This window comes from Carcharhinus amblyrhynchos, chromosome 33, assembly GCF_965287045.1.
Source record: "Carcharhinus amblyrhynchos chromosome 33, sCarAmb.v2.hapA, whole genome shotgun sequence".
Classification (NCBI taxonomy): Eukaryota; Metazoa; Chordata; class Chondrichthyes; order Carcharhiniformes; family Carcharhinidae; genus Carcharhinus; species Carcharhinus amblyrhynchos.
Window position 1 is genome coordinate 13731351 of NC_137356.1, and position 14260 is coordinate 13745610.

The 14260-nt window shown below is 50.2% G+C and overlaps 1 protein-coding gene across 1 annotated transcript in view; it reads right to left on the reverse strand.

The window, feature by feature from the left end:
* LOC145360899 (adhesion G protein-coupled receptor E3-like) overlaps positions 1-14260 on the reverse strand; it is a 79385-nt gene that overhangs the window by 5781 nt on the left and 59344 nt on the right. Inside the window, exons 13-17 of the mRNA XM_080216402.1 lie at positions 11146-11321; positions 8904-9074; positions 7649-7852; positions 5611-5831; positions 622-688 (exon numbers count right to left, since the gene is read on the reverse strand). Coding sequence (XP_080072528.1) covers positions 622-688; positions 5611-5831; positions 7649-7852; positions 8904-9074; positions 11146-11321 — 839 coding nt within the window. The remainder of the gene's footprint in view (positions 1-621; positions 689-5610; positions 5832-7648; positions 7853-8903; positions 9075-11145; positions 11322-14260) is intronic.

Consider the following 14260-nt stretch of genomic DNA (forward strand, 5'->3'; position numbering starts at 1 on the left):
CCGAGTGCTCCCATTTCCTCCCACACTCCAAAGATGTGCAGGTTAGGTGGATTGGCCATGCTAAATTGCCCCTTATGTCCAAAGATGTGCAGGTTAGGTGGACTGACCTTGAAAATTGTCACCTTGTCCAAAGATGTGTAGGTTCACAGGATTAGCAGGCTAAAGGAGTGGGGATTGAAAGGATAGGGCTGAGGGGAGGGACTGGGTAAGATGATCTGTTGGGTGCAGACTCAATGGGCCAAATGGCCTCCTTCTGCACTGTCGGGTTTCTGTGATTCTATGAACAGGCTGGTCGCAATGTACCTGTGATCTGTGTGTGTGTGTGTGTGTGAGATCAACATAAACATTGTTCCGAAGCAGGAGAGACCATAATACTGAAAGGTTTATATCTTTTATCAGAGATTAATCTTATCCATCTGCGAATCCCATAATCTCTTCACGGCAGAATGTCCCCTCCAGTGTGAGATATTCCACGTCTCTGTGACTCCACCATTGAAAAGATTCCATCCCTTCCTTGGGTGTTTCATTCTATCAGCGTTACTGAGTCCATCACCGCGAGGTCAGGGTCAGTGCCCTTGACAATGAGTGTGCTGAGTGTAGATATTTCAATATGTTTCTCACCGTAATAATCACGCACACTGGCCCCAGAAAACTCCACACAAAATGTTTTTCCAACGAGAGCCAGCAACTGCAGGAATGGAAGGAGACAGATTATTAACAGGAGTGTACAAAAAGATCCAGAATGAAATCGATGGATATTTTTGGCCCACTTGTAACAGTGATAAATAAATTTCAAATTTCATAGCTACCACAGAAGTTGGGATTTATGAGGCAAATTTAGTGTTCAATTCTGGTCACCTCACTACCAGAAGGATGTGGAGGCTTTGGAGAGGGCACAGAAAAGATTTACCAGGATGTTGCCTGGCATGGAGGGCATCAGCTATGAGGAGAGGTCGGAGAAACTTGGTTTGTTCTCACTGGAATCTCAGAGGTTGAGGGGTGACCTGATAGAAGTCTACAAGATTATGAGAGGCACGGACAGAGTGGATAGTCAGAAGCTTTCTCCCAGGGTGGAAGAGACAATTACTAGGGGGGCACAGGTTTAAGGTGTGAGGGGTAAGGATTAAAGGAGATGTGTTTTACACAGAGGTTTGTGGGTGCCTGGAACTCACTGCCAGGGGAGGTAGTGGAAGCAGATGTGTTACCGTACAAAATCAGTCATCCAAGGCAGGAATTGAACCCAGGCACCTGGCACTGTGAGGCAGCAGTGCTAACCCCTGTGCCCCACAGATCCATCTGAAGGGGAGCTGAATAAATGCGAGAAAAAGAGATCGGGTTGGAGGTTAGGGTTAGGAGGCGATAGGAATGGAGCATAAATACATGCATCCACATTGAGGGCCTTCAGCTGATAACGGCGCCTGGATTCGTAATCCAGAGGCTCAGGCTAATGCTCTGAGGGACATGGGTTCCAAATCCCACCACAGCAGCTGGAGGAGTTCAAATTCAATTAATAAAACCTGAAAATGAAAGCTATGAAATATCACTGACTGACATTGAAACCCAAAGATGTGTAGGTTAGGTGGATTGTCCATGTTAAATTGTCCCTTAGTGTCCAAAGATGTGCAGGTTAGATGGATTGGCCATGTTAAATTGCCCCTTAGTGTCCAAAGATGTGCAGGTTAGGTGGATTGGCCATGCTAAATTGCCCCTTAGTGTCCAAAGATGTGCAGGTTAGGTGGATTGGCCATGCTAAATTGCCCCTTAGTGTCCAAAGATGTGCAGGTTAGGTGGATTGGCCATGTTAAATTGTCTCTTAGTGTCCAAAGATGTGCAGGTTAGGTGGATTGGCCATGCTAAATTGTCTCTTAGTGTCTAAAGATGTGCAGGTTAGGTGGATTGGCCATGCTAAATTGTCCCTTAGTGTCCAAAGATGTGTGTGCTAGGGGGATTGGCCATGCTAAATTGCCTCTTAGTGTCTAGGGATGAATCGGTTAAGGGGATTTGTGGGACCAATGTGTAGGGTTGTGGGGATAGGGCGCGGGGTGGGCTGAGTAAGATGCTTTTGAGGAGGGTGGGTGCAGACTCAATGGGCTGAACGGCCTCGCTCTGCACTGCGAGATTGTACGGTGATGATTCACCTCGTGACATTCCCAGCGGTAAGGGAGGTTCTTTGGGATTCTCTACTCGATGTGTTGGGTGATGGGCAAGGGTTTTGCTGTTTCCCCACATCCTGTGACAAAAAAAAAAGCTAAAAATAAGTCTGTTTTGTCTGGGGAGTGAGGTGAACGGCGGGACAGGAAGTGAGGGCTGGACGATACGCTCGAGTACCCGTCATTATGGTCGAGAGGCAGAGGTTGATTCTTATCAGTGACGGGGAAGTTGGATTAAGCCGGCCTTTCGACTCTTGTCTCTTCCTCTCACGGAGCTTTCCAAAGCTTTTGAAGAACATAAAAGGAGACTGTTTCCAAAAAGAAAAGATTACAGCACGGATTTGGGAGCTTAAGAAACTTCCTCACGGAAAAAAAGGACCTGAATTTTCCCTATCATCTTGTTCCCACAATCCTTCACCTCCATTGGGTCGCTGAGAGGTGGATGGTCATTATCTCGGCAAATAATTCGGACGTAAAGAAGCAAAGCGACTGAATGATTGTTTAAGTCGCACACAGTTCCAGTCGTCGGTGAGTTAGCAAAATGTCTCTTGAGTACAAAGATGTGCAGGTTAGGTGGATTGGCCATGCTAAATTGCCCCTTAGTGTCCAAAGATGTGCAGGTTAGGTGGATTGGCCATGTTAAATTGTCCCTTAGTGTCCAAAGATGTGCAGGTTAGGTGGATTGGCCATGCTAAATTGTCCCTTAGTGTCCAAAGATGTGTGTAGGCCACTCAGCCCCTCAAGCTGCTGGGCCATTTTTTTTTATGGCTGGTCTGGTGGCCATCTCAAATGGGCGGCACAGTGGCACAGGGGTTAGCACCGCTGCCTCACAGCACTGGGATACCTGGGGTTCGATTCCTGGCTTGGGTCACTATCTGTGCGCGTTCTCCCCGTACAGGCTCTCCTGTCACCCAAAATTGCGTTGAGGAAACACAGACAGTCCAACTCTCTCCCGCCATTTTACCCATGGTGACTCCTTCCCCCCCCCCACCTATTCAGGTTAAAATCAGTACGTGGATTGGTTTTATTCATTCATGGGACACCGGTGTCGCTGGCTGGGCCAGCGTTTGTTGCCCATCCCTCGTTCTCCAAAGGTAGTTGAGAGTCGACCACATTGCTGTGGCTCTGGAGTCACATGTAGGCCAGACCGGGGTAAGGACGGCAGATTTCCTTCCCTGAACGGGCATTAGTGAACCAGATGGGTTTTTCCGACAATGGTTTCATGGTCATCAGTAGATTCTTAATTCTAATTCCACCATCTGCTGTGGCGGGACTCAAATCTGGGTCCCCAGAAAAGTAGCTGAGTCTCCGGATTAATAACCTACTGATAATACATCAGCTCCCCTAATTAATCGAGACAGATTACTGCACATTTTGATGGTCTGTATTTTACTTCTCTTTTTCTTTCTATACTTTTCCTCTCCCAATTTACACCCACTTTCTTCTCTCCATTTTTTACCCCTTAAAATTAGTTTATAATCTACCTTACCACTGAACAAATATGATGGCATGTCTCACAGCTCCAGGCACCCGGGTTCCCGGCTCGGGTCACTGTCTGAGTGGAGTTTGCACATTCTCCTCGTGTCTGCGTGGGTTTCCTCCGGGTAGTCCAGTTTCCTCCCACAGTCCGAAAGATGAGCCTTTTAGGTGTATTGCCCAAGCTAAATCCTCCCTCAGGGCGACACGGTGGCACAGTGGGTTAGCACTGCTGCTTCACAGCCCCAGGGACCCAGGTTCGATTCCTGGCTTGGGTCACTGTCTGTGTGGAGTTTGCACATTCTCCCCGTGTCTGCGTGGGTTTCCTCCGGGTGCTCCGGTTTCCTCCCACAGTCCGAAGATGTGCGGGTTAGGTTAATTGGCCATGCTAAAATTGCCCCTTAGTGTCCTGAGATGTATGGGTTAGAGGGATTAGCGGGTAAATATGTAGGGATATGGGGATAGGGCCTGGGTGAGATTGTGGTTGGTGCAGACTCGATGGGCCGAAGGGCCTCTTTCTGCACTGTGGGGACTCTGTGATACCCAAACAGGCGCCGGAGTGTGGTGACTAGGGGATTTTCACAATAACTGCATTGCAGAGTTAACGTAAGCTTACTTGTGACACTAATAAATAAGCTTTAAACTTAACATGGCCAATGCATCTAACCAGCATTGACTTTTGAATGGTGGGAGGAAACCCACACAGATACAGGGAGAATGTGCAGACTCCGCACAGACAGTGACCCAAGCTGGGAATCGAACACGGGTCCCTGGCACTGTGAAGCAACAGTGCTAACCACTGTACCACCGGAGATCGATATATAGAACGGGAGATGGAGATGGATAATAAAAAATAGATAGAGCGATAGAGAGAGATAGATAGGAAGTGCGAAATGTGCTGTAGAAATGATATGATTCTAGATGGAGAGAGAGAGATAGGTAGTGCGTGCGATAGTGGTAATGAGGGAGATAGGGAGATAGTTAGATGCTGTGACTTGTGTTAACATAATTCTATGTAATCTAAATTGTTTAGATTCCTTTTATTGCTTTGATGGGAAAAGTGTGTAAGCAGCTGTGGATATTTGATTGGAGAGGATTGCTACCTTAGTGAAACAAAGCATCTCAAATGCGAGCTGCAGTTGCTGGTTTTGTGAACTGTCTTGTCCAGGGATCGAGCTCACAAGGCGCCTGTTGAGATAGCGTGAGATAGGGGAAGAGTTAGCCATCCAGCGGGCTGGGTTGCAGTGCACTGCCTTCACAGGATGTCACGTAGGAACTGGCAAATGATGAGCAGAGCACCCCCACCACCCCCCCCCTCCCCCGCCGTCTCGCACGACAAGAAGAAAATCTCGGTCACTCGCCTTGTGGTTTCTTCAAAACCAGTGCCAAGATCACTGGTGTCAGCAGCTGCAGCTAAATGTGAGCCAGAGACTGGGCCTAAGGTGCGTGTAGCCGAAGCCAAGGCCTAACTTTGGGTTCTCTGCTGAGTTTGACATCTGCGTTGCTCCTCTTTGCTGAGCTATTTCTCCCCGCTGCCTCTCCACATCTCAAGAGGCCCAAGTCTCGAGAAGCAGCGACCAAAGGGTTGCCTCCTCCGCTTCTATCTACCTCCCTCGCACCAGAGTTCCATATTTCCCAATCAGACTTTGGAATCAGGCCTCCAGGGAAGTGAGGGGCCTGTAGGAAAATTGACGATAGGAGCGGGAGGAGGCCATTTGGGCCTTCGAGCCCTCTCATTTGATCAGGCCGAGTATCAAATTCAATATCCTGATTTTCCCCCCCTCCCTTCTGTTATAGCAGCGCAATAGTCTAAAACTAGAGGAATGGGCAATGTGTGTCCAACTAGCGATGCCCACATCCCATGAATGAATATATAAAAAAAAAGAGAGGAAAGTTAGAATGGAAAGTGATGCAAACTCCAGCCAACAGGGTCAACACACATGGGACAAGGTCCATTCCGGAGAATCGGCATTGCGGTACGTACTGCTTGGACGTTCCGTAGCCCTCCCTGTGCACAGCGGCCGAGATCCCCACGATCAGGAGAGGGAGCCCATAGCCAAACGGGAGCATGTGTCGCTTGCCAAGGCAGCCGGCGTTGAAAACCTTCACCACCATGAGGTAGAGCTGTATCCCCTCCAGAAACATCCAGGCAAACACGGTCAGGAAGAAGTAATGCAGGAAGCCAGCGATGATCGCACACACCACCTGAGAAAGGACAACGCCATCGTAAAGTTATGGAGATGTAAAGCACGGAAACAGGCCCTTCGGCCCAACCCGTCCATGCTGACCAGGATTCCTAAACTGAACTAGTCCCATTTGCCTGCGTTTGGGCCCATATCCCTCTAAGCCTTTCCCATCCACGTACCTGTCCAAATGTCTTTTAAATGTAATTGTACCCGCCTCCACCACCTCCTCTGGCAGCTCATTCCATCCACGCACCACCCTCTGGGTGAAAAAAGTTGCCCCTCAGGTCCCTTCTTCAATCTTTCCCCTCTCACATTAACCCCTCTAGTTTAGGACTCCACTCTCCTGGGAAAAAGACCTTGGCTGGGTCAGCATTTATTGCCCATCCCTAGTTGCCCTTGGAGGGCAACTGAGAGTCAACCACATTGCTGTGGCTCTGGAGCCCCATGTAGCCCAGACTGGGTAAGGACGGCAGATTTCCCTCCCTAATTCATTAGTGATAGGGTTTTCCATCAGTAGATGTTTAATTCCAGATATTTTTTATTGAATTCAAATTCCACCCTCTGCCATGGAAGGATTCGAACCCGGGTCCCCCAGATCATCAGCTGAGTCTCTGGATTAATACCCCTGCGATTATGTCAACAGGCCATCGCCACTGTGCCCCTCATGATTGTATAAACAGTCGCCCCTCATTCTCCTACACTCCAGGGAAAAAATGTCCCAGCCTATCCAACCTCTCCTTATAACTCAATCTTTCCAGTCCCGGTGACATCCTTGTCAATCTTTTCCGCACCCTCTCCAGTTTAATAACATCCTTCCCATAGCAGGGTGACCAGAATTGGACGCAGTGCTCCAAATGTAGCCTCACCAATGTTGTGTACAGTTGCAACACAACGTCCCAACTCCTGTACTCAATGCTCTGATCGATGAAGGCAAGACAGTGTAGTGAGTGTGTAGTGTAGTGGCCACACCGATAGCCTCCCTGTGAGATATGACGGAATCGACCATTCCCCTGTCAGCAGTATGCTTTGGGACAGGATATCGTTCCATCATTTCACACGAAGGGTACACCCCAGAGATTGTGTTCCAGGATGCTGCATCATCCATCCTGTAATACTTCTATCACAGGAGGAGGCCATTCAGCCCCTTAATTCTGTTGCATTCGATTAGATTATGCTGATCTGTAACTTGCATCCTCAAGTCTCTCTGCTCATCTGTGATTTGATAGAATCACTACAGTGCAGGAGGGAGTCATTCAGCCCATTGAGTCTGCACCAACACTCTGACAGCATATCTTACCCCGGCCCTCTCACACGTAACCCCACACATTTAGCATGGCCAATCCACCTAACCTGCACATCTTTGGATTGTGGGAGGAAACCGGAGCACCTAGAGGAAACCCACGCAGACACGGGGAGAATGTGCAAACTGCACATAGACAGTGACAAGAGCCTGGAATCGAATTCAGGTCCCTGGTGCTGAGAGGCAGCATGCTAACCACTGTGCCACCATGTGCCTCACAGCGCCAGGGACCCGGGTTCAATTCCAGCCTCGGGTCACTGTCTGTGTGGAGTTTGCACATTCTCCCAGTGTCTGCGTGGGTTTCCTCTGGGTGCACTAGTTTCCTGGATTGGCAATGCAAAATTGCCCCTTAGTTCCAGGGGGACAGGCAGGATAAATAGATGGGGTTAAGGGGATAGAGCCGGATGGGATTTCGTCATGAGGATGGGCCAAATGGCCTCTTTCTGTCGGGTTTTTACGAAAACGCAGCCAATCTCATGTTTCATGGTCAGGAATAGTGCAACTCGACAAGAGGTTGACCCTGAGCACGGGCTTACCTGGTTACTGGTTTGGGAAATGCCAATGAGGAACAGGAGTTCTGCCAAGAACAGGCACAGGCAGAGGTGGGCATGGATGGTGGTCCGAGTGCCCCGAATTGTCCGACACGCCAGGAACGTGATGAGCGAAATGAGGAGGCACACGAGTGAGATGCTTATTCCAATGTAGGAAATGAGGTTGAGGTTGAACAGGTGCCAGGGGTCCTGCAGGAGAAGGGAAAAGAGCGCTGTGTTCAATGGAGTAGCTGCAGATACGACCATGTAGAGTCAAATGTCTTCAAACTGGTCAACAAACACAGAAAGGTGGCAAGAGGGAGGTGAGGGCACATTGAGAATCTCTGTCGTCCTTTCTTGAAACAGCAATGTTTTCTGCAAATGTCGAGAGCGATCGAGAGAAAGATAACGTTTCCTCAATTATACCTTAGTAAGGTTAAATTAACAAAGGCGATTACACCTAGTGAAGTACTAAAAGAAAAGGTTCACACTGCTGCCTCATAGCACCAAGGACCCAGGTTCGATTCCCGGCTTGGGTCACTGTCTGTGCAGAGTCTGCACATTCTCCCCATCTCTGCATGGGTTTCCTCCAGGTGCTCCAGTTTCCTCCCACAGTCCAAGATATGTAGGTTAGGTGGATTGGCCATGCTAAATCGTCCCTTAGTGCCCAAAGTTGTGCAGGTTAGGTGGATTGACCATGCTAACTTGTCCTTTAGTGTCCAAAGATGTGCAGGTTAGGTGGATTGGCCATGCTAAATTATTCCTTAGTGTCCAAAAATGTGCAGATTAGGTGGATTGGCCATGCTAAATTGTCCCTTAATGCCCAAAGTTGTGCAGGTTAGGTGGATTGGCCATGCTAACTTGTCCCTTAGTGTCCAAAAATGTGTAGGTTGGGTGGATTGGCCATGCTAAGTTGCTTCTTAGTATCCAAAGATAGACAGATGAAGTGGATTGGCCATGCTAAATTGTCCCGTATTGTCCCTTTGGACTGTGGGAGGAAACCGGAGCACCCGGAAGAAACTCACGCAGAGAATATTCAGACTCTGCACAGGCAGTGACCCAGGCCGGGAATCGAACCCGGGTCCCTGGCACTGTGAGGCAGCAGTGCTAACCACTGTGCCACCATCCGGTGTGTCTACATGTCGGCACTTATATTCATCAGCGGATCACGGCTGCTGCTGTGACCAATTTATGAGTAAAACAACAGATTGTATCTTAGAACATTTAGGACAGTACAGTCCTGTTTGGCTGTGTACTATACCTTGGTTTCATAGAGGGCCATTAGCACGGCGAAGCTGGTTAGGTGCGTGCATTTGCAGGTGGTGTGCGTCTTGTTAGCCTTTGCCACAGTGCAGCCTTGGCGAGACCAGTGACTTCCGATCCCCGTGCGGTTCAAGGCGATGCAGACCACTTGTACATTAGGCTTCTTCTCCTGGAGCAAGGAAACAAGAAAGTCAACCGTTTCTAGGTTTTACCCAACAGACTGATACAGCGCTCGGTCCCCGTAAGAAGGCTTAGGCCCGAGCAATGGCAGCGTGCGTCCACTCCCACCCTACACCCTTTACAACACAACCAGCTCCCACTCTTCCAAGTGTTCGAGTGGCATGGCTCCAGTGAGGTGCACAGGAGTGGTTACCAACTCTGTTGTGCACCGTGAGGGAGGGCGATGGCCTAGTGGTATTATCACTAGACTCTTAATCCAGAAACTCAACCAATGTTCTGGGCACTCGAGTTCAAATCCCGCAGCTGGTTAGAATTTGAGTTCAATAAAAAATATCTGGGACTGAGAATCTGCTGATGACCATGAAACCATTGTAGGAAAACCCACCTGGTTCATTAATGTCCTTTTAGAGAAGGAAATCTGCCGTCCTTACCCAGTCTGGCCTACATGTGACTCCAGAGTCACAGCAATGTGGTTGACTCTTAACCACCCTCGGACAACTAGGGATGGGCAATAAATGCTGACCCAGCCAGTGCCCCATGAATGACTAAAAGTAAAACGTTAGCACATTCTCGGATAAACCATTGTCATACATGGTGTCCAAAGATGTGCCGGTTAGGTGGATTGGCCATGCTAAGGGGCAACTTAGCATGGCCAATCCATCTAACCTGCACATCATTGGGCACTAAGGGGCAATTTAACATGGCCAATCCATCTAACCTGCACATCATTGGGCACTAAGGGGCAATTTAACATGGCCAATCCATCTAACCTGCACATCATTGGGCACTAAGGGGCAATTTAACATGGCCAATCCACCTAACCTGCACATCTTTGGATACTAAGGGACAATTTAGCATGGCCAATCCACCTAACCTGCACATCTTTGGATACTAAGGGACAATTTAGCATGGCCAATCCACCTAACCTGCACATCTTTGGACACTAAGGGGCAATTCAGCATGGCCAATCCACCTAACCTGCACATCTTTGGACACTAAGGGGCAATTTAGCATGGCCAATCCACCTAACCTGCACATCTTTGGATACTAAGGGACAATTTAGCATGGCCAATCCACCTAACCTGCACATCTTTGGATACTAAGGGACAATTTAGCATGGCCAATCCACCTAACCTGGACATCTTTGGACACTAAGGGGCAATTTAGCATGGCCAATCCACCTAACCTACACATCTTTGGACACTAAGGGGCAATTTAGCATGGCCAATCCACCTAACCTACACATCTTTGGACACTAAGGGTAATTTAGCATGGCCAATCCACCTAACCTGTACATCTTTGGATACTAAGGGGCAATTTAGCATGCCAATCCACTTAACCTGGATATCTTTGGATACTAAGGGGCAATTTAGCATGGCCAATCCACCTAACCTGGACATCTTTGGACACTAAGGGGCAATTTAGCATGGCCAATCCACCTAACCTGGACATCTTTGGACACTAAGGGTAATTTAGCATGGCCAATCCACCTAACCTGTACATCTTTGGATACTAAGGGGCAATTTAGCATACCAATCCACTTAACCTGGATATCTTTGGATACTAAGATCCACTTAACCTGGATATCTTTGGATACTAAGGGGCAATTTAGCATACCAATCCACTTAACCTGGATATCTTTGGATACTAAGGGGCAATTTAGCATGGGCAATCCACCTAACCTGCACATCTTTGGACAATAAGGGGCAATTTAGCATTGCCAATCCATCCAACCTGCAAATCTTTGGACCTTGGGAGGAAACCCACACAGACGTGGAGAGAACGTGCAAACTCCACACAGACAGCGACCCGAGGCCAGAATTAAACCCAGGTCCCTGGCGCCATGAGGCAGCAGTGCTAACTCCTGTACCACCCTTCCCCCTACAAGGCATAATCGAGACAAACAGTTTCACTGTATTTAAGTGGGACTTGTTGCATGTGAGGCGGAGAGAAATGGAAGAACTTGTTGCTAGAATGAAGCAGGCTCCTGTGGGATAGAATAGTCAGTTGGGCTGAATGGCCTCACTCTTTGTCGCAGCTCGCCTCAACCCCTCACTAACCTTCTCATTTTGGAACGTGATGTTGATGGGTTCAGCGAGGGGCTGTTGGCTTTTGCGTGTCGAGGTCACGGTCAGGATGTGGGAGTTCAGCTGCAGGTCATTCCCGGGGTGATCCAAGGAGCCATTCAGCACCGGGTCCATCTCAGAAAAAGCGATCAGTGCCACTCCAGCCAACCCTGCGAGCAGGACGTCAACCGTGAACATACCATCCCAGTCACACAGAGTCCGATAGAAACAGTGCCCTCCCAACCCATCTTATTGTCAGAGGATCAGTGCTGAGGGAGTGCTGCACTGTCAGAGGGTCAGTGCTGAGGGAGTGCCGCACTGTCAGAGGGTCAGTGCTGAGGGAGTGCCGCACTGTCAGAGGGTCAGTGCTGAGGGAGTGCCGCACTGTCAGAGGGTCAGTGCTGAGGGAGTGCCGCACTGTCAGAGGGTCAGTGCTGAGGGAGTGCCGCACTGTCAGAGGGTCAGTGCTGAGGGAGTGCCGCACTGTCAGAGGGTCAGTACTGAGGGAGTGCCGCACTGTCAGAGGGTCAGTACTGAGGGAGTGCCGCACTGTCAGAGGGTCAGTACTGAGGGAGTGCCGCACTGTCAGAGGGTCAGTACTGAGGGAGTGCCGCACTGTCAGAGGGTCAGTACTGAGGGAGTGCCGCACTGTCAGAGGGTCAGTACTGAGGGAGTGCCGCACTGTCAGAGGGTCAGTACTGAGGGAGTGCCGCACTGTCAGAGGGTCAGTACTGAGGGAGTGCCGCACTGTCAGAGGGTCAGTGCTGAGGGAGTGCCACACTGTCAGAGGGTCAGTGCTGAGGGAGTGCCGCACTGTCAGAGGGTCAGTGCTGAGGGAGTGCCGCACTGTCAGAGGGTCAGTGCTGAGGGAGTGCCGCACTGTCAAAGGGTCAGTGCTGAGGGAGTGCCGCACTGTCAGAGGGTCAGTGCTGAGGGAGTGCCACACTGTCAGAGGGTCAGTGCTGAGGGAGTGCCGCACTGTCAGAGGGTCAGTGCTGAGGGAGTGCCGCACTGTCAAAGGGTCAGTGCTGAGGGAGTGCCGCACTGTCAGAGGGTCAGTGCTGAGGGAGTGCCGCACTGTCAGAGGGTCAGTGCTGAGGGAGTGCCGCACTGTCAGAGGGTCAGTGCTGAGGGAGTGCCGCACTGTCAGAGGGTCAGTGCTGAGGGAGTGCCGCACTGTCAGAGGGTCAGTGCTGAGGGAGTGCCGCACTGTCAGAGGGTCAGTGCTGAGGGAGTGCCGCACTGTCAGAGGGTCAGTGCTGAGGGAGTGCCGCACTGTCAGAGGGTCAGTGCTGAGGGAGTGCCGCACTGTCAGAGGGTCAGTACTGAGGGAGTGCCGCACTGTCAGAGGGTCAGTGCTGAGGGAGTGCCGCACTGTCAGACGATCAGTGCTGAGGGAGTGCCGCACTGTCAGACGATCAGTGCTGAGGGAGTGCCGCACTGTCAGAGGGTCAGTACTGAGGGAGTGCCGCACTGTCAGAGGGTCAGTGCTGAGGGAGTGCCGCACTGTCAGAGGGTCAGTGCTGAGGGAGTGCCGCACTGTCAGAGGGTCAGTACTGAGTGAAAATCCACCTAACTTGCATAACTTTGGACACTAAGGGATAATATTAGCATGGCCAATCCTCCTAACCTGGACAACTTGGGACATTAAGGGGCAATTTAGCATGGCCAATCCACCTAATCGATACATCGTTGGACAGGAGCGGCAAATAGGGTGGCACGGTGGCACAGTGGTTAGCACTGTTGCCTCACAGCGCCAGGGACCCAGGTTCAATTCCCGGCTTGGGTCACTGTCTGTGCTGAGTCCGCACATTCTCCCCATGTCTGCGTGGGTTTCCTCCGGGTGCTGCTGTTTCCTCCCACAGTCCAAAAAGACGTGATGGTTCGTGAATTGGCCACGTTAAATTCTCCCTCAGTGCATCGGAACAGGCGCTGGTGTGGTGCGATTTGGGGATTTACACGGTAGCTTAATTGCAGTGTTAATGTAAGTGTACTTGTGACAAAGAAACAAACTTTAAATTTAGCATGGCCAATCCATGCACATCTTTGGAAACTAAAGAGCAATTTAGCACAACCAAACTACCTAACCTACACAATCTTTGGACACTAAGGGGCAATTTAGCATGGCCAATTGACTTAACCTACACATCTTGGGACTCTAAGGGGCAATTTAGCATGGCCAATCCACCTAACCTGCACACCTTTGGACCTTGGGAGGAAACTGGAGCACCCGGAGGAAACCCACGCAGAGACGGAGAGAATGCGCAGACTCCACATTGGCAGTCACCCGAAGCTGGAATTGAACCCAGGTCCCTGACGCCGTGAGGCGGCAGTGCTAACCTGTTGGGTTAACATTGGCAACGGTGTAGTGAGGCCTTTACAAGTGGGCCGTGCACAAACTGGCTGCTTGATTCCTCACAACGCAACAGAGACCACACTCCAAAGATATTTCCCTGTCAGTGAAGCACTGAAGGAAATTCCTCCTCTCATTTGATCCCACGGTGTTTGACCAGTGCCGAGCTTGGAAGTTCTTGGAAGGTCATCGTTACTCCCTCAACACAAAACACTGAGCAAACCATCATTCAACCTCAGCTTTTGACAGCTGGACCTGTGTCCTGTGCATCGATTTGCGACCACATTTGCCCACTGGACAGAACTTCTGACGCTACAAAATCTGCTCAGCCTTAACCACGGAAGCAACAGGTCTCGGAGATAAGCTGCACTGTTGTTTCGCACCATTTGATTAGAACCAGATGAGCTGCAGCTTTCTGTAAATCGAACGTCAACTTTTAAATCACCAGCGTTGCCCCGAGAAGGTCTTCAGTGACAGCCAGTGGTGGATGGAGATTGGCGAGGGTGATTTTGGCAGGGCCAGGATCAGTGGGAGCCGGGTTCGATCCTTGGCCTGGGTCACTGTTGGCGCAGAGTCCGCACATTCTCCCCGTGTCTGCGTGGGTTTCCTTTAGGTGCTCCAGTTTCCTCCCACAGCCCCAAAGACATGCTGGTTAGGGATGCGTTGGCCCTGCTAAATTCTCTCTCGGTGTACCCGAACAGGCGCCGGAGTGTGGCCACTAGGGGATTTTCACAGTCACTTCACTGCAGTGTTAAT